General features: G+C 40.3%; 1 protein-coding gene across 1 annotated transcript in view; it reads left to right on the top strand.

Moving 5' to 3' along the window:
- Window positions 1–20,773, top strand: part of TDRD12 (tudor domain containing 12) — an 87,755-nt gene that overhangs the window by 38,372 nt on the left and 28,610 nt on the right. The window contains exons 9-22 of the mRNA XM_067717878.1: window positions 685–782; window positions 2,557–2,633; window positions 5,492–5,572; window positions 6,972–7,032; window positions 7,370–7,477; window positions 9,623–9,808; window positions 11,649–11,808; window positions 12,291–12,418; window positions 13,999–14,190; window positions 14,434–14,562; window positions 15,327–15,444; window positions 16,050–16,189; window positions 16,323–16,543; window positions 19,020–19,119. Coding sequence (XP_067573979.1) covers window positions 685–782; window positions 2,557–2,633; window positions 5,492–5,572; window positions 6,972–7,032; window positions 7,370–7,477; window positions 9,623–9,808; window positions 11,649–11,808; window positions 12,291–12,418; window positions 13,999–14,190; window positions 14,434–14,562; window positions 15,327–15,444; window positions 16,050–16,189; window positions 16,323–16,543; window positions 19,020–19,119 — 1,799 coding nt within the window. The remainder of the gene's footprint in view (window positions 1–684; window positions 783–2,556; window positions 2,634–5,491; window positions 5,573–6,971; window positions 7,033–7,369; window positions 7,478–9,622; window positions 9,809–11,648; window positions 11,809–12,290; window positions 12,419–13,998; window positions 14,191–14,433; window positions 14,563–15,326; window positions 15,445–16,049; window positions 16,190–16,322; window positions 16,544–19,019; window positions 19,120–20,773) is intronic.

Raw genomic sequence — 20,773 nt, 5'->3', positions numbered from 1 at the left:
TCTCTGTGGCAGAAGTGTGAAAATCACATTGTAAGAATAACATGTGTTGGGAGTCATGTTGTGACCTTTGCAAAATAGATTCTGCCAAGTTGGGAAAATAAATTATGGTTAATTTTTAGCCATTAAAGGAATTTATAAAACTTTTTAATAATAAGGTTGAAACAAGATTTTTAAATTTAATCCCCTCAAGTAAAGTATAACACAAAATCCTATTCCATAACAATTTTATATATTAAGGTTTTACAATAGTACTTTTTTTTAGTATAATCCTTTTTTTTTTTTTAAGTTTTTTTTTGGGGGGGGTGCTGTGTTGTTGGGTCTTTGTTGTTCTGCGCGGGCTTTTTCTAGTTGTGGTGAGCGGGGGCTACTCCTGGTTGCGGTGAGTGGGCTTCTCATTGCAGTGGCTTCTCGTTGCAGAGCATGGGCTCTATGCACCCAGGCTTCAGGAGTTGTGGCTCGTGGGCTCTGGAGCGCAGACTCAGTAGTTGTGGCGCATGGGCTTAGTTGCTCCGCAGCATGTGGGATCTTCCCGGATCAGGGCTCGAACCCGTGTCCCCTGCATTGGCAGGTGGATTCTTAACCGCTGCGCCACCAGGGAAGCCGTAGTATAATCCTTTTTGTCCTATTTTCTATTTATTAATAACGCTTTCTAAGATAATTTTTATTACTATTTGTATTTTGCAGGTACAGCTATAAAGTATAATACGGATTCATTGCGAGATTCACCCAAAAAAAAATCAGAAAAGAAACAACAGTGCGTCTCCTTAAAAGATGTAAATAAGGTGGTCTTTTTAAATGTTCATTAAATACAAAGTTCATATAATGTTCATTTTACAATATTCTCCTTTAAAATCTACTAGGAACCAAAAATATGGCTATGATAGTTTCATTCATGAAAAAATATAAGTTTACATGTTTGCTCTGTTTCAAAAGAACAGGGTAACTCCAGCTCCTCCCTTGTCAAGTCCTTGTTCTTTTTGTTGTTGTTGTTGTTTAACTTTAGTAGCTTAACACAAAAAAACTTTGTTTTGCAGTCATGCAATATGCGTTCTTGAAGCTGGGGGGGATGCTCTGCTCCGTATAATCCTTACTCAAGGACCTGGGTTCATCACCTAGAACATCATAATCGTAGTGGCGGGGGATAAAGGGAAAAGAGAATTGTGAACCTGCTATAAAGTCCTTCTACCCAGAAGTGACACATGTCACTTCTGATTATGTATCATTGGTTAAAGCAAGTCATATGATCATGTAACTGCAAAGGGTCATAAAAGTACATTCCTGCTGATTAGCCAGAAGGAGAACTGGAAATAATTAATGAGCTGCAATGTATACTGTTAACTCCCAGAAATATTACTAAGTGAAAAGAAAAAGCATGCTTTATTCTTCATGTTAAAAAACATGTTACAGGATTTCCCTGGTGGCGCAGTGGTTGAGAGTCCCCCTGTCAATGCAGGGGACATGGGTTCGCGACCCGGTCTGGGAAGATCCCACATGCCGCGTAGCGGCTGGGCCCGTGAGCCGTGGCCGCTGAGCCTGCGCATCTGGAGCCTGTGCTCCACAACAGGAGAGGCCACAACAGTGAGAGGCCCACATACCGCAAAAAAAACACAAAAAACAAAAAACCATGTTATATATACTATATACTCTTGAAATGCATTGAGTATTTCTGGAAGTCCACGTTGAAAATAAGGAGATAGCTCTAGGTAGGCATAGAAAACCTAGGTGGTTTAATTTTCTTGAAGTCTTAATTTTCACTGTATATGATTTTGTATTTTATGTATTTCATAGCAGACGCATGTATTATCTAGTAAGGGTTTCCCAAAAGGAATATGTGAGTCCGGAAGAGACTTCTTAAAAATTACTTAAATTGGGGCTTCCCTGGTGGCGCAGTGGTTGAGAGTCCGCCTGCCGATGCAGGGGATGTGGGTTCGTGCCCCGGTCTGGGAAGATCCCACATGCCGCGGAGCGGCTGGGCCCGTGAGCCATGGCCGCTGAGCCTGCGCGTCCGGAGCCTGTGCTCCGCAATGGGAGAGGCCACAACAGTGAGAGGCCCGTGTATCGCCACACACACACAAAAAAAATTACTTAAATTTATAAAGATTTAGTAATCATGGCTTATAAATAAAATTTCCAAGTGGGAGACACTTTTAAACTCATATCCTTGTTCTTGGCTTACTGACCACTCTACAAAATTGGGTATTTATTCTCATTTTAACAAGCGTGTAAAAATCTGGAATTATGGGACACTCTGATAGTTAAGGTCAAGTCTAACCTGTCCCTCCAGGTCTTTTGAAAAGACAGGTGAAAGTAATTCCAGGACATTTTAACTACTGATTATATGAAAAGGCAACTGCCCGCTATTTGGACATTTCAATCTAGTGGTTATAGCAGTGGCATAATCACCCAGCTCTCCAGTTCTTGGTCTCTTCATATCTATGTTGCCTGAATGTTATCTGGGATGGTTGTCTATGAGAATAACTCCCATGGAATTTTGGTTCCTCAAGAATGTATATCATGTTAGCATAATTATTCTTTCTGAAAAAATTTTTTTTACAGTGTGTTGAGTCTTCAGTGTATTGGCCAATGAAAAGAGGCACAACCATGTATGCCGATCCAGATACACCAGCAGCAAGGTATGATTTGAAAACCAGTGTAATTGACTAGAGACTTAAGTATGATATTGTTTTATACAGCATTCTGTAAGATTGATGATAGAAGAATATCCAATTTCAAAAAAAGAGTGACCTTGGAAATATCGATTAAACATATATTAATTTAAAATTAAAATGTTTGACAACTGGCTAGCAGCACCGTTGACCAAAAAGTGGTAGTGATTCTTGTCTCCTTGTTACCTTATCAGACAAAGTTGTGTCTGTAAGGCAGGTCCAGTGACACTGTCTTGATGTAAAGGATGCGTAAATGTGGGCCAGATGGCAGTTCAAGTTGGTGGAAAGCAAAGAATGGTCTGTTATATTTTTGAAGATGAGCATCAAAGGATCTGTCCTCATCAAGATCCATGTCAGTGATACTAATGAGATCACAGAAAGGATGTATTGTAATGTTATACATTTCACATATAGTGTAAGATCTTAAGATGGGAAGCTTCCATTTCTCCCCTTCTGAACTTTATGCTAGTGTTGTCATACATTTTATTTATACATTTGTTATAAATGCTGGAATCTATTATTATTTGTATTTAAGCAGTGATTTTTCTTTTAGAGGGATTTAAATAAATAATAAGAAAAATTATATATTTACCCACGTAGTTACCATCCATGCTTTTCAGTTTTTGTGTAGATGCAGATTTCCATCTGGTACCATTTTCCTTCTACCTGAAGGACCTCCTTTACTATTTCTTGTATTATGGGTCTGCTGGTGATGAATTCTTTCAGCTTTTGTATGTCTGAAAAAATATTTTAGCTTCACTTAAAAAAAAACAAAACCTTTGCAAGGATAGAATTCAAGGTTTAAATTTCTTTTCCCCTGTGTTTTAAAGATGTTGCCCCACCATCTGCTTGCTCATATTGTTGCCAGTGCAAAATCTACCATCGTCTTTTTTCTTTGTTCCTCTGTGTGCAGCCTGTCTTTTTCCTCTGCTTTTAAGATGTTCTCTTTATTGCTGGTTTGAACAGTTTAATTATTGTATCACATGTCTTGGTGTAGTTTTGCTCACGTTTCTTATGCTTGGGGATCATTAGGGTTCTTCATTTGTAGGTTTCTGTCTTTTCATCAAATTGGGTAAGTATTCAGCTGTTATTCTACAAATATTTTCTCTGCACTCATCTCTTTCTTCTCTCCTTTTGAGACTCTTATGAGACAAATGTCCCTGAGGGTCTGCTCATTTTTGCAACCTTTTCTTCTTGCTGTTTGTCATATGAATAATTCTGCTGATCTATGTTTAATTGACTCTTCTGTCATCTCCATTTTGCTACTGAGCCCATCCAGTGAATTTTTTATTTGATGTATTATGTTTTATAATTAAATAAATTTTTTATTTAATTTTTTTCTAATCTGCATTTTTTTTTGCTGAGAAGAAAGGAGCGTTCTTATCATGCCGTTCAGTAGTGCTCCCCTTTCCTTTTCTTATGGAGCATGGCTATAAGAGCTGCTTGATAATTCACACTTCGGAGCTGTGCTGGGGTTGGCACCTGTCGATTATCTTCTCCCTCTACAGTGTGTCTGATTTTCCTGATTCTTTGTATGTCAAGTAATTTTGGATTGCGTCCTGGATATTTTGAATATTATGGTAGGAGACTCTGGTTTAGAATCCTCTGGAGGATGTTGACTTTGTTGTTTTCGTTGTTTGTTTTAGCAGGAGGTCATCGCTTCCTTAAGGTTCAGACCTCAAACTCTGTCTCACTTGCCGTGGGTGGTGATCGTGGCCCTGTTTCTAAGTCTTTGGTACACTGCTTTGGGTCTGTTCTGAATATGCTCAACTTGGGGTGAGCGTGGGACTTCTTTTGGGGCCATAAAAAGAAATAAGGGATTCCCCCCCCGCCCCCGCCACCCAGCTCTCTATCTCTTTTTTTTTTCCCCAGGATTTTCCTCACATTCGCCATTTTCTAGATGCTCTCGCTCTCTGTTCCTCTGACCAGGTAGATGGTTTCTTGTGGAGAAGCTACCATGCAGTTCTGTGTGATTGGGGCTGCTTGTGTAATAAAATAGCAACAGAAATAAGAGAGGAAAAATGAGGGGGGTTTTCCTTGTACAGTCTTTAGACTACTGGGTCCCTATTTCCTGGTTCCTTAGAGGGAGGGAGAAGTTTTCTCTCAGGGTTTTAAGTGACCGCACTGCCGTTACCACTGCAGCATGCAGCTCCGTGATCAGAGCTGCCCTTGGGGCAGGGCCAAGAGAGGAAGGGAAGAGAGAAGTCGGGATTCCTTACATCCTCTGGTTTAAGGCCCTTCCCTGTTCTCTGGCTTGAAATACAGTCGGCCCTCCTTATTCACAGCTCCTGCATCCGCACTGACACAGGTCCCTTGGGTACGGAGGGCTGACTGTACTGCACCATCTTATATGAGCATCCGTGGATCTCGGTATCCACAGGGCTCCTGGAACCAGTCCCCCGTAGATACTAAGGGATGACGGTGGAGAGTTTCTCTCAGGGTTTTTGATGTCTGCATCTTCTACGCCATTCTGCAACTCAGGCTGCCCTCAGCTCAACACCAAGGGAAAGCCAGGAAACTCTCCATAGCTCTGGTGGCTTTTCACGTTTTGACTTCTCTCCGCTGTAGTTGCGTACTTCGTCCCAAGTTTCTAGTTGTAATCAGTAAGGAAGAGAGGATGTAGTGGGCTTGCTCCCTCTTGGCAGCCCAGGACTGTCAAGATGGTTTTCATACCCAAAGGACTCAGTTTCAGTTCTCACAGAATTTACTGAAGTTGATCAGCTTATTCCAGTGGAACTTCTTAAATTTCCTCCCAGAAAATAATGGTATTTTGAGGTTGGGGATAAATGGGTTCAGAAATTTTAATAAAAGTTTTTGATTTCTAGTGCTTTATGTCGGAAGTCAAATGAGAAACCACTTAGATTGGCTGAGAAGAAAGGATACAATGAGAAGAACGTCTGTGTGAAGTACGGATTTTTTTCTTGGCCTAAATTTTTAATTGAAATAATTGTAAACAACAGTATAAGCAGGAAGAATTGAAAATATGATTTTATTATTAATTTCAAACCTGCATTCCCATAAAGTAAATAAATATATACACACACACGTTTTTTCTTTTCCATTTGCTAGAGTAGATTTTTCTGTTTAAAGCTTTGTTCCACTGTAAATAGTCATTCTCTACCTCCTGTTCCTGATTCTCTTGTCAAGTAAACAGTTTTATGAAACAAATTATATATAGTCGATCTTTTGGGGCTGTTGATTTTATATGGGTCGGTGCTTGCTTTCTTCCCAGTTTTCTGACGTTAAATAGATCTACCACCTGCTGGAGAAACTGTTTAATTATTTGCAGTGTAGAACTTCAGGATTTTGGGGGTTTTTTTTGTCCTGCCAGATTCACAAAGTATTCACTTACAAGGTGTTAACAATAGAGCGATCACTTCATTTTATACTTGTTTAGTCCACAAAATATTTTCCTACCAATTTTTATGATTTCTTACCCTACTAGCTTAAAAACGCTCTTACGTTCCCAGTAACTGTGGCTGCTCTCAAACCACCAGAGCGACAAAGTGTTTGAGACAGTTCAGAAGTGGGTGGGTTGTACTGCCTCCACTAACTGGCCTGAGATGACTGGGGAGAGCGTGTTGACCCTACAGCCATTTTGGTGTCCCGACTTCCCAGAGGCCACTCTGTGGCCCTGTGATGTCCCCTTGCCCAGCAGGAGGTCCTCACCGTGTCCAGGGCCGAGGGCTCTGAAGGCCGCCATGGAGCCCGTGGATCTGTGGGTGGCTGTTAATGTACCAGAGTTGACATCCTCTTACCCAGGCATCCCTCCACCTAATACCTGAAAGTTGTGGTGCTACAAGAAGTTATTTTCCTTGGAACCAAAGACCTTGGTTATCCATGCAGCTCATTTCTTTTAGCTACATGCCCTTTACTTAGAACCCACTGGTGAAAGGACATCAGTTATTCCATCAGTCTGTGGTGGGTTCCAGGGAACCTTGAAGTGATTAAAGATCGAACAGCAAAAAAAGGAAGGAGGCAGTGGGTTTCTTAGAAGAAACATGAGATAACCTAGTGATCATGCAGTCTTTCTCCATGTCCAGAGCAAGTGGTCCTGGGATTGGCAGTGCTGTGTCCACAGAGCAGGGCCCAGTGGGGGAGGGAGAGGGGGCAAGCATGAGACTGGCAAGACCCCCATGGCCCCTTACGTAGCAATAGACAAGGCAGAACAGAACAAGCAGGAATGTCATAGCCATGCCTTGGGAGGTAGAGTTCATTTTACCTCTGTCGAAGAATTAGAATAGTAGCTCAACTGAAGAAATATAAACACTCCTTTCTTCTTCAAATTATCCTTTTATTTTACAGATTATTGCAGTTTCTAAATCCTGATCATTTGAGAGCCGATGGAATCTCTGATCTGCAGCAGGTATGGCAAACACCCGCAAGAGAAAACTGTTTACCTTTAAATCCTTCCCCTTCCTCCCTCAAGATTTGAGATATGAAGAGAAACTCCTTGCATGGAGGACTTTACCTGAAGATATCCTTTTAGAAATTATCTAATGAATTATTGCTTTAGAGACATGGCTCTTTTGGGTAATGGATAATCTTCCTTTTATTTTAGTAATTTTGGTGGGTTTTTATAAGCATATAAACTTAGGGTTTTACATGGAAACCAAACTCTTATATCTTCTTTATTTCCATAAAGTTCTTGGTATTCTGTGCTAACACCACAGGGCAGAGCCATCTGACATCTGTGTTCTTAGTTGCAGAAGCTGAAGTCAGGCTCCCAGCTGCCCTTGGTCGTTCTGCGAACCAGGGTCGAGCCCTGCTTGTCCATCAACACGGCGCCACTCTCGGCAGACCTGAAAAAGGTGACGGGGCTCAGACCAGCCTTGTGAAGGAGGACTGACCTGCCCTAACATAGAAAGATTTTTTAATAAAACAGTTTTAAGTTTGCATTTATATAATTTCTTTGCTTTTGAAATTTTCTTTTAAGATTTTATTATTAACTTCTCATTTATTCTTAAAGTCGAGGTTAACTTCTTATAAGTGAATAATTCTTTTGTGGAGAAACCTAAGTGCTTTTCTGAAATAAGTTTTTAAATGCGCCTCTGAAAAGGGGCTTAGAAGGGGCACCAGTAGTCAGGGCAGTTAGAATGTACTTCTTAGTATTCTTTTCAGAATTGCGTTATAGACCTGTGGTTTCACTTAGATCATCAGTTTAGATCATAAATCTTTATCTGCTTCCCTCTTGATATTGAAAAAAAGTAAAAACAAAAAAACTATAAGGATGAATAGAATGAGAGCGGAGCCTTTATTGGACAAGAAATTTCTACAGGCTTTTGGAAGATGGAAAAGAAGCAGCCAGGATGGCTGACCACCTGAGGAAGGAGTGACACGGGGAGGGAGTGAACTCCCTGCCTGTTTCCTGAACATCTTCAGCCAGTTTCTCAGGAACGAGATTGGAGGCTCTGTTTGGAGAAACCGAATGGCCCTAGAGAATGACCTTGCGGTGATGCTGTTTTCGAATCCTCTCAGTAAAAATGCATGCTCGCTGCCTGTCTCCTTGCAGTGATGTGACGCTCACATGGTGATGAGCTCTGCCCTGCCTGCGGATATAGTCAGCTTTCAGTGTCCTCGATGTGAGCAGACATCAGGGATCCTTGGACATTGGAAGAAAGCCTTAACCTAGGGAAAAAAAAAAAAAAAGACCAAAACAAACTCTGAAAGAAACAAACAATGTAAGGAGTGGAAGAAAACATTAGAAAATAGATATCCTCAGAGATAAGAGAGGATATTGCTTGGATTTAACAATAATAGGGTGCTACTAAAAACAAAGGGAACAATCAGATAAAAAGGGCTCTTAGAAATTAAAATGCTACGGAAATAAAAAAAACAGATATGAGAGGTAAGATAGAAGTTAATCAGAAAGTAGAAGACAAAGGCAAAGAGATGGAAATGGGGGGGAAAAGAGAATTTGAGGGTCAATTTGAGGTCTCGTATCTGAGTGGGATTTCTAGAAGAATGATGGCAGAGGACCGAAAATTCTGAGAATAACACATGGACACTTTCCTTACTTAATGGATATGACTTTCTAAATTAAGAGGGTTTGCCGACCGGAGACCCAGCACAACCGAGGAGCAGGAGCGTAGACACGTTGCTACGAAGCATCTGAACTGGAGGGATTCAGAGATCATGAAAGCTTCCAGAGAGAAGAAACCCATCCCACGGCGGGGTCAGGAATCAGAATGACTTCAGACTTTCCCACAGTTCACCAGAGGAGCAGTGACTCCACAATTCTCGTGAAAAGTTATTTCCAGCCTAGAGGTCTGTACTCAAACCATTACTGAAGTGTAAGGATAGAATGAAGACATTTTCACACGTGCAGAATCTCAGATTTCCTTCCCCTGTACCCTTTGTCGAGAAGCTACCGAAATTTGTTCTCCACCAAACCAAGAAATTCAACCGAGAAAGTTTCAGCAAAAAGGGTGATGTTGCAGGGGAATCCCAGTCCCGAGTGCAGCTGGAGTTCAGGGCCGGGGGATGAGACCTTCAGAGAGAGGACGGTGCTGATGAGTTCAGCCTGTTGGCAGATCTCATCAGTGTGGCTGGAGAACTCTCCTCTGTGGAACATTTGGGAGGTTTCGATGACAGCGAATTGCATAGAAAAATAAGCAAACAAAGGCAAGTTTTTAAAAAACTTTCTAAGTGGAGCTGATGCACCAGCAGTTTATCAGGAGGAAGAGAAGCCACGTCTTTGCTGTGGTGAAATGCTAAAGCACCTCGTGCTTCAACAGACTGCCTGTTGGATCCTTTCATTTGGGAGCCCAGAAAAGCAAGAGTCTTTTGAGCAGGAGTTTGTTGCTGGAAAAGATTCAGGGGGGACTTATTAAGTTAGGTCTTGGATAATACCAGATTAAGCAATGTATACTCGTTACTGGGGTAAAGTGAGCAATGAGAAGTTTATTAGTTTTCTGGGTTTTATTGTTGTTTTGGTTATTGTTGATGTTTTGTAGGCTCTTCAAAGAAATAAGTTTCCGGGCCCCAGCCACACTGAATCTTACTCTTGGCCTCCCATAGCACGTGGCTGTGACATGGTGGTCATTTCTCATTGTGGAAATGACCCTTTGTTGTACCTTCCACCACTGCTTACGATTTTGCAAACAGGGGGCTGCTACAAGTCATTACCAAGTAGAAATGGAGTAAGTTGAAGACATTTTTGTTTAACAACAAAATGGATTAAATATTTATTTTAAATTTGACACCTAACCTTTGGTAAAGTTTAAGTTACATTAAAACTGGCAGGGGGCTTCCCTGGTGGCGCAGTGGTTGAGAGTCCGCCTGCCGATGCAGGGGACACAGGTTCGTGCCCCGGTCCAGGAAGATCCCACATGCCGTGGAGCGGCTGGGCCCGTGAGCCATGGCCGCTGAGCCTGCGCGACTGGAGCCTGTGCTCCGCAACGGGAGAGGCCACAACAGTGAGAGGCCCGCGTACCGCAAAAAAGAACCAAAAAGCAAAAACAAACAAAAAAAACCTGGCAGAACAGAGACCGTCCTATGAGAAACTCTTTTCTCAACACGGTCACTGATTCTCTCACACTGATTCTTACCGAGAACCCCTAGTTGTGAGCCATCGGCTGAGTTGGGAGAGTCCTGGCTTTTAGTGATGACTGTACAGTTTATAGAATTATCTAACTGATTCGATTCACGTAATTATCATGGCAAACCCTTGAGATGGTCATGCCGTGTATTGTTTTCACTATTTTATAGATGAGAAAATTAAGCTCATGAAAAGTTACTGGTAAAAGTTCTTACCTGCTGACAAGTGCGACAAGAAGTGGGACTTGAATTTAGGATTTCTGTCATCTTGTCCCTCTTCTTTAAATTATCTTCACAGAACCCCACACTGTTTTATAATCCCACTTTATTTTTCCCACTCATAAGAATCAGTTAATAGCTGAGAAGGATGATGGAAAGGAAAGAAATTGGATGTGAGGGTCAAATGATGGTGAGTGAGTGACATCTGCTTTGCTGGGGTTTTGGCTGTTAGGTGAATTGATGTGTATGAGACCCGTCTCAGATCTTCTCCCAAGATACACTACAGATGGTTCCATCGCTCATTATAAGGTGAAAAATAGCAGTGCAAAAGACAATTCGAATTTCATCTTAGGAAAGATACTAGTTTATTTTTCTGATTATGCCATGTAGTTTAACGAGTTCTCTTTGGAAATCTGTGTTGGCTATGTTACGATGTATTGACTTAATAATATTAAATGGATACATTTGTATCACTCAGTCAGGTAGCAGCTGAGCCCACTGATGAGATGCAGCTTGTGTTGAGATAGACCCCTGGCCGGGCCAGAAAGGAATGTCCAGGTCTGACCCTTGTGTCCACTCTGCTTTTTCCGCATCTCCAGGGTCAGTCTGCATTTAGGCGTGAGCCCTGGAAGCAGGCGCTTGCCTGCGTCTGCGTAAAAAAAAGAGGAGACTCATTCTTGTCTTCAGTTAATTGAGGGCATGTGTCCAGGAAGGTGTTTGGCAGGCAGATGTCGAGAGATATCTGCGGGGTAGTGGAGGGCAGGGGTCAGATGGTGCAGTAGGGAACTTAATCTCCTAAGGAAGTGACGTTAACCTTTCTGAGGGCCCCTTTCAGGAGGCAGTTCATCCTTGTGCTTAGCAGCAGGAGGTCTGGAGCCAGATTGCCTGCTTCTTCTGAATATTAGCTGTGCAGCCTTGGGCAACAAACTTCACCTTTCTGTCCCTTAGGCTCCTCATCTGTGAAATGAGGTAGTAATAGGTCTCACCCTGTAAGGGGACTTTAAGGACTAAATGATTTAATACTTGTGCATAGTTTAAGCCCCAGCAGAATCTGAGTCAGTGTGTCTGAATCCATTCTAGTGAAATTATATTTTGACTTTTCTGACCTGCATGACAGTGATGATAGCAAAAACTTATAGTGCTTACTGTGTACAGGGAGATGTTCTGCATGTCTTTGATTCTTAACCTTTGTCCAAAATTATGTGAATTTATTTGTCTTTGCAGCCTCTGGCAGTCATCGTGTGCCCTGGGTGGAAAAAGGCCCAATTAGTTTTTGAATTATTGGGAGACTATAGCGTGTCCTCCAGGCCTGTTGTTCATCCTGTGGTATTAACAATCGGACTCCACAAAGATGAAGCCAAAAATATGAAGCTTCCAAGTGGGTGTAAGCATCCTTTCCAAGCTATCTGGTTTTCCCTAGAGAACACAGTGGAAGCCTGCTCAGGCAGGCCTGGGAGCCAGCGCTGACCCGGGGCTTGTGTGGTGATCAGCCAGACGTCACTTGTCAGTTACCGATCAGTGTTGGTGGTGAAGGTTTACTCTTGGCTTACATCTGTTTTACTGAGAAAACTAAGTCTTTTCATTCATTTATCAACTAGTTATTAAGCACTTACTGTTTTATTAGCTGTTGACTAAAACCACCCCCTGCCTTTCAGGAGCTCAAAACCTGGTGGGAACACAGGTATTTAGTCAGACAGTACAGGGGCAGCCTGGGCAGGCCTCTTCTCACACCCACCTGAGTAAGAAGCACAGGGTTTATTTCATTGAAAGGCATTTCTAGAAAGTATGTGGAATCTTAGCAAAGGAAACGTTAGAAAAACCTGTGGAAAATCTAAGGCGTTAACTGTGTTTTCTTTTAAAATGTAGGCAATGTAATTGTTACAACACCACATAGCCTCCTGAGACTTCTCAAATATCAAAGCTTGTTATTTCTTAGACTCTGTCATCTGATTTTGGATGAGGTGGAGATATTATTCTCTGAAGCTAATGAGCAAGTAAGTATGCCATTTATTTAGATGTCATTACTACTCAGAAACATATATCTATGTTATATATATATATATAAATATGTAAAATTAAAGTCTTTTAGGAGTCAGGAAACGTGTCTAGTTGGGAAGAAGCTGGTTAATCTAAAAAATGTTTCCCTTTAACTGCTATAATTAAGAGGAGAGAACATTTATCTGAATTTCCTACCCAATGTTAAAGTTCTCTTTGAAGAGCAAAATTTCTTTCCCAGGGACATTTTCTAAAATCAATATTTTTCTGGTTATGTAAGCAATACTTCTATTTTAGAAAATTTGAGAAATAGAGAAGAACCCTTGAAAAACCCCAACATCCATAATCTTATGCTCAGAGGTTACGTAACCACTGTTACTGTTTTAGAGTATTTCTTTTCTTTTTGTAATTCCTGTGTCTATTGATACATATAATTAATAATATCAGGACCTTATTTTATGTATTGGTTTGTAACTTGCATTTCAGTGAACAGCATTGTGAGTATTGCTACTAACTGTTCTCTAGCATGATTGTTACTGTTACCTTATTTTATGTATTAGTTTGTAACTTGCATTTCAGTGAACGGCATTGTGAGTATTGCTACTAACTGTTCTCTAGCATGATTGTTACTGTTACCTTATTTTATGTATTAGTTTGTAACTTGCATTTCAGTGAACGGCATTGTGAGTATTGCTACTAACTGTTCTCTAGCATGATTGTTACTGGCCATGTGGTATTGAACCCTGTGGACATAACATAATTTATTTTCTGATTGTCTTATATATGGACATTTAGCATCATTTGTGTGTATGTGTGTAGCTGAAGAAACATCTTTTGGCATGTGTTTTCTTAGGATAAATTCCTGGGAAGGGGATTAATGGATCAAAGGCTATGAATTCTTAAAAGGCACTTGTTGGAAGCAGTGTAGCATGAAGGTCAGGAGCATTCCTTTGGGAGCAGCAGTGGCCCCAAGGTCAAGCCCAGGCTTTGTGACTTACTGACTGCCTCAGTTCTTATTTGCAAAGCTAGTATCTGGAACACTGCCTTGTTCAGTGGCACTCTGAAAGTGTAGATGGGTTTGCACTCCCTCTGGCAGTGTGCCTCCGCGCCACACTGCCTGCACCCCTGGCAGTAGGAGGCCCTCGTCCAGCTTTCTTTTCTAGGCTGATTGTTACACGTGGCATCTGATTTGCTTAATCTGTATTTCCTTGATTACTTTGTTAAATTGAGCATTAATTTATACTGGCCATTTGTACCCATTCTTCTAGGAGCTGCTTGTTCATTTCCTTCGCTTGTTTTCTTTCACTGGGATCATCTTTTTCTAACTAGTTTGTAGAAGTTTTTATATAAGGCTGTTCATCCTTTGTTACCTGTGTTGCCGGTATTTACCTAGATGTTTGTTTTAATTTTGTCTATACATAAACATTTTTCCTTTTTAGTTTTTTCTTTTACTTTCATGTTTAAAGACCTTTCCCACTCTGAGAACAGAAAATATACATTCCTTACATTTTATGTTCTGTCAAACTAATTATTAGTTTCTTTTGAAATAAAAGTGAAATTAATTATGCTGATTTTTTAGATGTTTCCTATATTAGATAACTTTAAAAAAATTATTGAAGTTGAAGAAAGGGAATCTGCCCCACATCAGATTGTTGCAGTTGGAGTTCATTGGAACAGACATATAGAGCAGTTAATCAAAGAGTTCATGAACGACCCCTACATTGTGATCACAGCCATGGAGGAGGCTGCCCTCTATGGCAGTGTCCAACAGGTAAAGAGTCCTGGGTGTGTGTGGTGGGGGGTTGGTGAGCCCAAGCAAGTAACCTTTATTCATGGCTTAATATTAAAAGATTACAGTATTAATTTCATATACAATCTGTAATTGTGTATTTAAATTTATATTGCTTTTCTATACCTTCTTTCCTATTAAAATTATGACTTTGCCATAAAAAGTAAAACTGGAGCACCTTGAACATTTTTTAAAAATCCCACTGTTTCTGCATTTCATTACCAGGTAGTACGTCTTTGCCTGGAATGTGAAAAGACCTCCACTTTACTCCAGACTCTTGATTTCGTTCCAAGTCAGGCACAGAAGACCTTGATCTTCACCGGTTCTGTAGCTGAAACAGAAATAGTGTGTAAGGTGAGCCCTTCCACACATGAAACGTTCTTACTGCTTGTTTAGACTGTGGTTGAATCTTGAGTCACCTGAGAATTACTTGGAGTAGTTATGTATTTGACAGGGAAACAGCCTTCCCATGGAAGCCAGCGGTCCACAAGGGGGACCTGGCAGAGCATGAAAAGGATCTGGTTCATGAAGACGTGCCAACATCTTCTGAACCCTCTATTTAAGACAATAGAGACGATAATGCTAAAGTATATCATCATTTAGCCAATTGGCTAAAGATTTATTTAATCTAATTGTATATAAATTAATGCTAAAGTGTAGAAATGAGGCCAAATACAAAAGAATCAGTAGTGCACCGACCTTAGCAAAGATGAACAAGCAGGTATAGTGAAAAACAACAGTACCCTCTTGACAATAGTACCATAAATTTCATGTATACGTATACATATCTCTACAGATAATCTGTGTAGGTAAGTATACATGCACACAAGTATATATACACGCACATATATGTATGTACACGTTATTTCAAAAGGAAGGAAAATAGTTTTAGCAAAATCATGTTTGTTTCACTGGAGCAAGTTTTTAGATATAAACCATAGAATTTTGAAAATATGTTTCTTTAAATTTACAAGCATTTCATTCTTAGAATTAGTGGATCAGTGAGGTGAGACCCTCACAGATAATTTTAAATGATTTGTATCGATAATTATTGACGAAAAATTATCTTCAAGCTTATGTTCCTGACTGTGAACTGGCCCCTTTGGTTTCATCTTTAGGTAGTAGAAAGCAGTTCCGTGTTTTGTTTGAAAATGCATAAAGAAATGACTTTTAATTTAAAAAGTGTTTCAGAACAGTGGAAGAAGAAGTTAAGTTCTGGTTCTCACATTGTATTAGGTAAGTATTTTAATTTCTACTTGTATTTAGAGAAGGCTGAGCTAATAGGAATCATGTCTTCAATTCATTAATTTATTTACCTCCTCCAAATTTCTCATCATTTCCCAGATTTATTGAGAATGTATTAGTAATGTGAATTTCAAAGTGAAAATTAACCTTGGCTATGATTTTGATACTGAGGTGGAATCCAAGTGTCTCAGGTTAGTAGGCAGCGAGCGGCCCTTGGGCTAGCTGTGCTCCCTGCAGTTCCAGCTCAAGGATCACTGTCACATGTATATGCCTGTGATGAAGCTTGTCGTAAATGATTGTTAAGTTTAATATTGGAAATATAAAAGTCAAAACGTGTAAAATAAGTGAAAACCATATGGGCAGCCAAGATTTGTAATAGAGGCATTTTTCGAGTTAAAAAGGAGACCACTTTTCTCTGGAATTTAATTACTGGGCTTTGACATTTTGGGAAAAGAAATGGGAAGGAAGTTTCTTTGCATCTGAAAAGTAAAATGCAGTAAAGAAATGTTTTGAAGTATGGTTCCTGGAATTGTTCTGTAAAGTATGTGCAGTAAAATTCCAGCTTCATTTGAAATTGTCCGAATCCTTTTCTCCAGCCTTAACAGATGATTGCACACCACTCTTGGCCATCACCGATGCCACGTGTGTGATTCACTTCAGCTTTCCTTCCTCGCCGAAAATTTTTGGTGGACGCCTGTATTGCATGTCTGATCATTTTCAGAGTGTAACTGAACAGGTTTGATTAATTTATATTATCATTTAATGTTTCACTGGCGTTTTCCACATAATGACAAATGCAGAGTCCGGGAAGTTTTATCATTTAGACTGGTACGGATGATCTGCTTCCTTTATTCACCCCCAATTTTAAGGGTTCTCCTGCAGAACAGAGAGAGAAAAAAACCAAATCTGTGTTGCTGCTGACGGAGAGAAATGCCTGCCATGCAGTTGGCGTCCTGCGCTACTTGGAGCGAGCAGATACCAAGATTCCTTCAGAGCTCTATGAGTTTACTGCAGGGGTTCTGGAAGCCAAAGAAGATAACAAAGCCAGAAGGCCTCTTTGTCCGTATCTTAAGGCTTTTGGTTTTTGCAAGTAAGCCAGTCATCTTTTTCATAACTGACATGTAGCATACAGTAAACTGCACAGATGATAAGTTTACAGCTTGATGGTGGTTATATGCATATGCAACCCATGTGAGCTACGGCCCAGCTCTGAGGGAGCCCCTGCAAGATGCCCTCCTGTTCCTTCCCAATTTGAAGTAACCACCCTCACTCTGTCTACCAGCACTGACTAATTTTGCTTGTTTTAGAATTTTATATACATGGAATTGTAGTGTGCTCCATCTATCAATACTGTCTGTGGCATTCCTCCATGTTGCATGTATTGGTATTTTATTTATTTATTTATTTTGTGGCTTAGAATTCCATTGTGTGGGGACTTCCCTGGTGGTCCAGTGGTAAAGAATCCACCTTCCAATGCAGGGGACGCAGGCTCGATCCCTGGTCGGGGAACTAGCATCCCACATCCCACAGGGCAACTAAGCCCATGTGCCACAACTACTGAGCTCACGCACCTCAACTAGAGAGCCCGCGTGCCACAAACTGCTACAGAGTCCACACGCTCTGGAACCCGTGCCACAACTAGAGAGAAGCCCGCGTGCCGCAATGAAGAGCCCGTGCACCACAACAAAAGATCCCAAGTACCGCAACGATGATCCCGTGTGCTGCGATTAAGACCTGACGCAGCAAGATAAATAAATAAATATTTTTTAAAAATTCTGTTATATGAATATATCACGATGTATATATCCATTCTACTCTTGACGGGCCTGTGAGTTGTATTATGTATGAAGCTTCCATGAACACGCTTGTACGTGTCCTTTTCTGGAACTATGCACCCGTTTCTCTTGGGTATATATTATACTCTGGAGTGGTATTGCTGGGTCATGGGGTAGACTTGTGTTTAACTTTGCCAGAGCGGTTGGTCATCTTGTGATCCCACCAGGGGTGTGTGAGGGAGTTTGGGTTGCTCTGTGTCCTCACCAACACTTAGTATTCGTGGGGGTGTAGGGGAAAACCGTTGTTATTTTAATTTGCATTTCCCTAAGAATTCATGACGTTGAATGGCTTTTCAACATGATTGTAGGACATTGGACATCCTTTTTTGTGAAATGCCTGTTCAGGTCTTTTGCCCATTTTTAAAATGGGGTATTTATTGGTTTATAGGAATAATTTGTTTATTCTTGATACAACTGCTTTGTCAGAGATACGCATATATGCTTTGAGAAACTTCTCCCAGTCTGTGGCTTGCCTTTTCACTCTTTTAAGAGTCTTTCAATGGACAGACATTTTTAATTTTGATGAAATGTTTTATGGTTACTGTTTTATTGTGTTTTAATATAAGAAATAAATTGCCTATCTCTAGATCATGAAGACATTCTTCTATATTTTCTTCTAGAAGTTTTATAGATTTAGCTTTCACATTTAGGCATATAATCTATATTGAATTAATTTTTGTGTATAGTGTTTGATATGGGGCAAGGTTTACTTTTTTCTGTATGGATAATCTCTTGCTCCAGCATTCTTTATTTAAAACACTGTTGTGTTCTCACTGAGTTGGTGCCTTTGACATAACCCAGACGATAGTATATGTGATCCATTTGTGGACTCTCTCTGTTACATTGGTCTATTTGTCTATTCTTACACCAGTACTACACTTTTTTAAGTACTGTAGCTTATAGCGGGTCTTGGGAAATGGTATTTAAGTCCTCCAACTTTGCTCTTCTTCAAGGTTTTTTTGGCATTTTAAGTCTAATGCATCTCCATGTTTATTTTAGAAAGGGTTGTCAGTTTCTTCAAAAACGTTGCTGGAATTTTGATAACTGCACTGATTATATGAATCAATTTGGAGAACGTGGATATATCTTAACAGTCAGGAGATCTCTGAGTCAGGGATCCAGACACGATGCCAATACTTGATCAGTGGATCTCTGGGACTGAGTAGTAGATGTCTGTTAGATATCTACTGGATTGAATTTAATTTTAAGATAACTATTGAAATTAACTTCTTTGAATTATGTACATTATCCAGGTTATTAGCAGCAATTTCGATTATGCCTTTAAATAAAATATTGAATTTTAAAACTGAAGCTTTAACTATTTCTCAGTTTGGGTTACGGAATGGCTCCTGGTTTAGAGGTTCATTGGCCCCTGTTGTGGGTTATAGTGATGTGTTTCTGATTCAGAGTCTTTATTTTGGAAGTATATTTTGTTCATCTACGTACTGCATTTAAGACTGTCTGGAGAAGTAATGCAGCAACCCTGTCCTTTGAGTTTACTTAGTGCCAGTTAAACTTCAGGGTCCTTTCCACTTACTTACATACCGTTAGTGTCATCTGAGGGATCTAATTAGCTTTACAGCATTCGGTTACTTAACTTTACAGCGTTTGGAATACAAGTTCTCTGATTTCGATTCTAGATTAACTTTCCTGGTGAATACTTTAAAATTCATGTTGAAAATTGTTATTTTTTTTTTTTCCCGGTTTTAAAATCCTGTTCCTTTTTTTCAGAGACAAAAGGATCTGTCCTGATCGACACCATGTTAATCCAGAAGTAGACATGCCAAGGAAGTTATCCAACCAAACTCTACCAGTGTTTGGATACATAAAAGTAAGTCCTATTAAAGAACTTGTCCAATGATTAATGGTCATTTTAATGAACAACTTTCATTCTTTAAGAGGTAGAATTTAATAGAAGGCAATTATGGCAGTACTAATTACCACCATTAATCTGACAGTAGGCACTTATTTTAAGGGTTCTTATACGGTGCCTTATTTCAAGGTGCCAGTTCGTTCATAAAACCAAGATCAAATTGGAAGATAGATAAACCACTTAAATTTAGGGATTTCTTAGTTATCTTTTTAGAAAGAAAGTTGTTTCCCTTTGGGGACTATTAAAAATAATGTGATGATTACACGAACCTTTTCAGATCATCCATGATTATTCCTTTGGGGAATATTCTGAGATACAGATAGAATTGCTGAGTTGAGTTGTCACTTTCTTGTGAATCTTTTTTTTTTATTTATTTATTATTTCTTCCTTTCTTTTTGAGTTTGAGTGTTCTGCCTTCACCTTCCCTTTCCCTTAGGGCGAATCTGTTATGTTCATTCATGCTTGTGCTCCTCCTTGTGTGGCTGTGCTGTACTCGTTTCCTGGGGCTGTTGTACAAATACCATGAACTGGGTGCCTTAAAACCGCACAAGTTTATTCTCTCACAGTCCTGGAAGCCAGAGTTTGAAATCAAGGTGTCAGCAGGCTGTGCTCCGTCTGAAGACTCCCTTTCCTGCTTCTTCCAGCTGCTGTTGACTCCAGGCGTGCCCTGGCCTGTCCTCACCTCGTGGCCACATCCCTCCAGTCTCTGCCTCATCTTCACATGACCCTCTCCTCTTCTCTCTGTGCCTCTTACAAAGCACACGTGTCAATGGATAAAGGGCCCACGCCCATAATCCGCAGTGATCTCCTCACCCAGAGATGCTTAATTACATCTGCAAACACCTTTTTTCCAAATAAGGTCACAGTCACAGATCGTGGGAGTTAGCACAGAGACAGTTTTCTTTGGGGGCGTGGCAGGAGGCACGGATTACCATTCAACCCCATACAGTTTTCATTGATGAAATGATTTTTGTCTTTAAATTCTGATTCTTCCCAAGTTCTATCACCTCATTTCTACATTTTAAAATTCTGACTTATGTGGTTCTTTTATATCATGTGTCACTTTCTTAATAAGCTAAAAGGCAGCTAGTTTTGAAATTGGAGTACAGTTTTCATCTGTTTTGTGGATACATTTTTCTGGTGGCCTTCATTGTCTCTAGGGACTGTTATTCTGCTTCTTACTCTCTTTTTTATTATTGTAACTTAATATGGGATTTGACCTTGATACTTTGCTGTTGCTCATTTTTCGGTAAAATTCCTTTTCCTTAAATTTGAGGAGGAGGTGTGGGTCAGGATAGCTTTTCTAATTTCACAGAGTTTCCATTTCTGTTGTTTCCATGTCTGGTTAAAAAAAAAAAAAAAAAATGAAAACACAGTTTCTGAGATTTCTGAGATGCCCTGGCTCTGTGCCCCTCACCCAGGTACATCTGGCCTTTCTCTTCCTTCATCTCTCTTGTCCCTGGGTGGACAGTTTGGAGATTTCACAGGGGCCCAGCCTTCACCCACTATCAGAATGCAGGAAAGCCTTCCAGTGCAGCTGCCCTTGTCACCCAGGCCCACCGTGTTTTCAACGAACACCTGCTGCCTCTTGTGGAATCCTCCTGTTGCTAGT

The sequence above is a fragment of the Pseudorca crassidens genome, chromosome 20 (genome assembly GCF_039906515.1).
Source record: "Pseudorca crassidens isolate mPseCra1 chromosome 20, mPseCra1.hap1, whole genome shotgun sequence".
Taxonomy (NCBI): Eukaryota; Metazoa; Chordata; class Mammalia; order Artiodactyla; family Delphinidae; genus Pseudorca; species Pseudorca crassidens.
The sequence above is the reverse complement of the archived record's forward strand: the minus strand, read 5'-3'. Positions and strand labels throughout refer to the sequence as shown.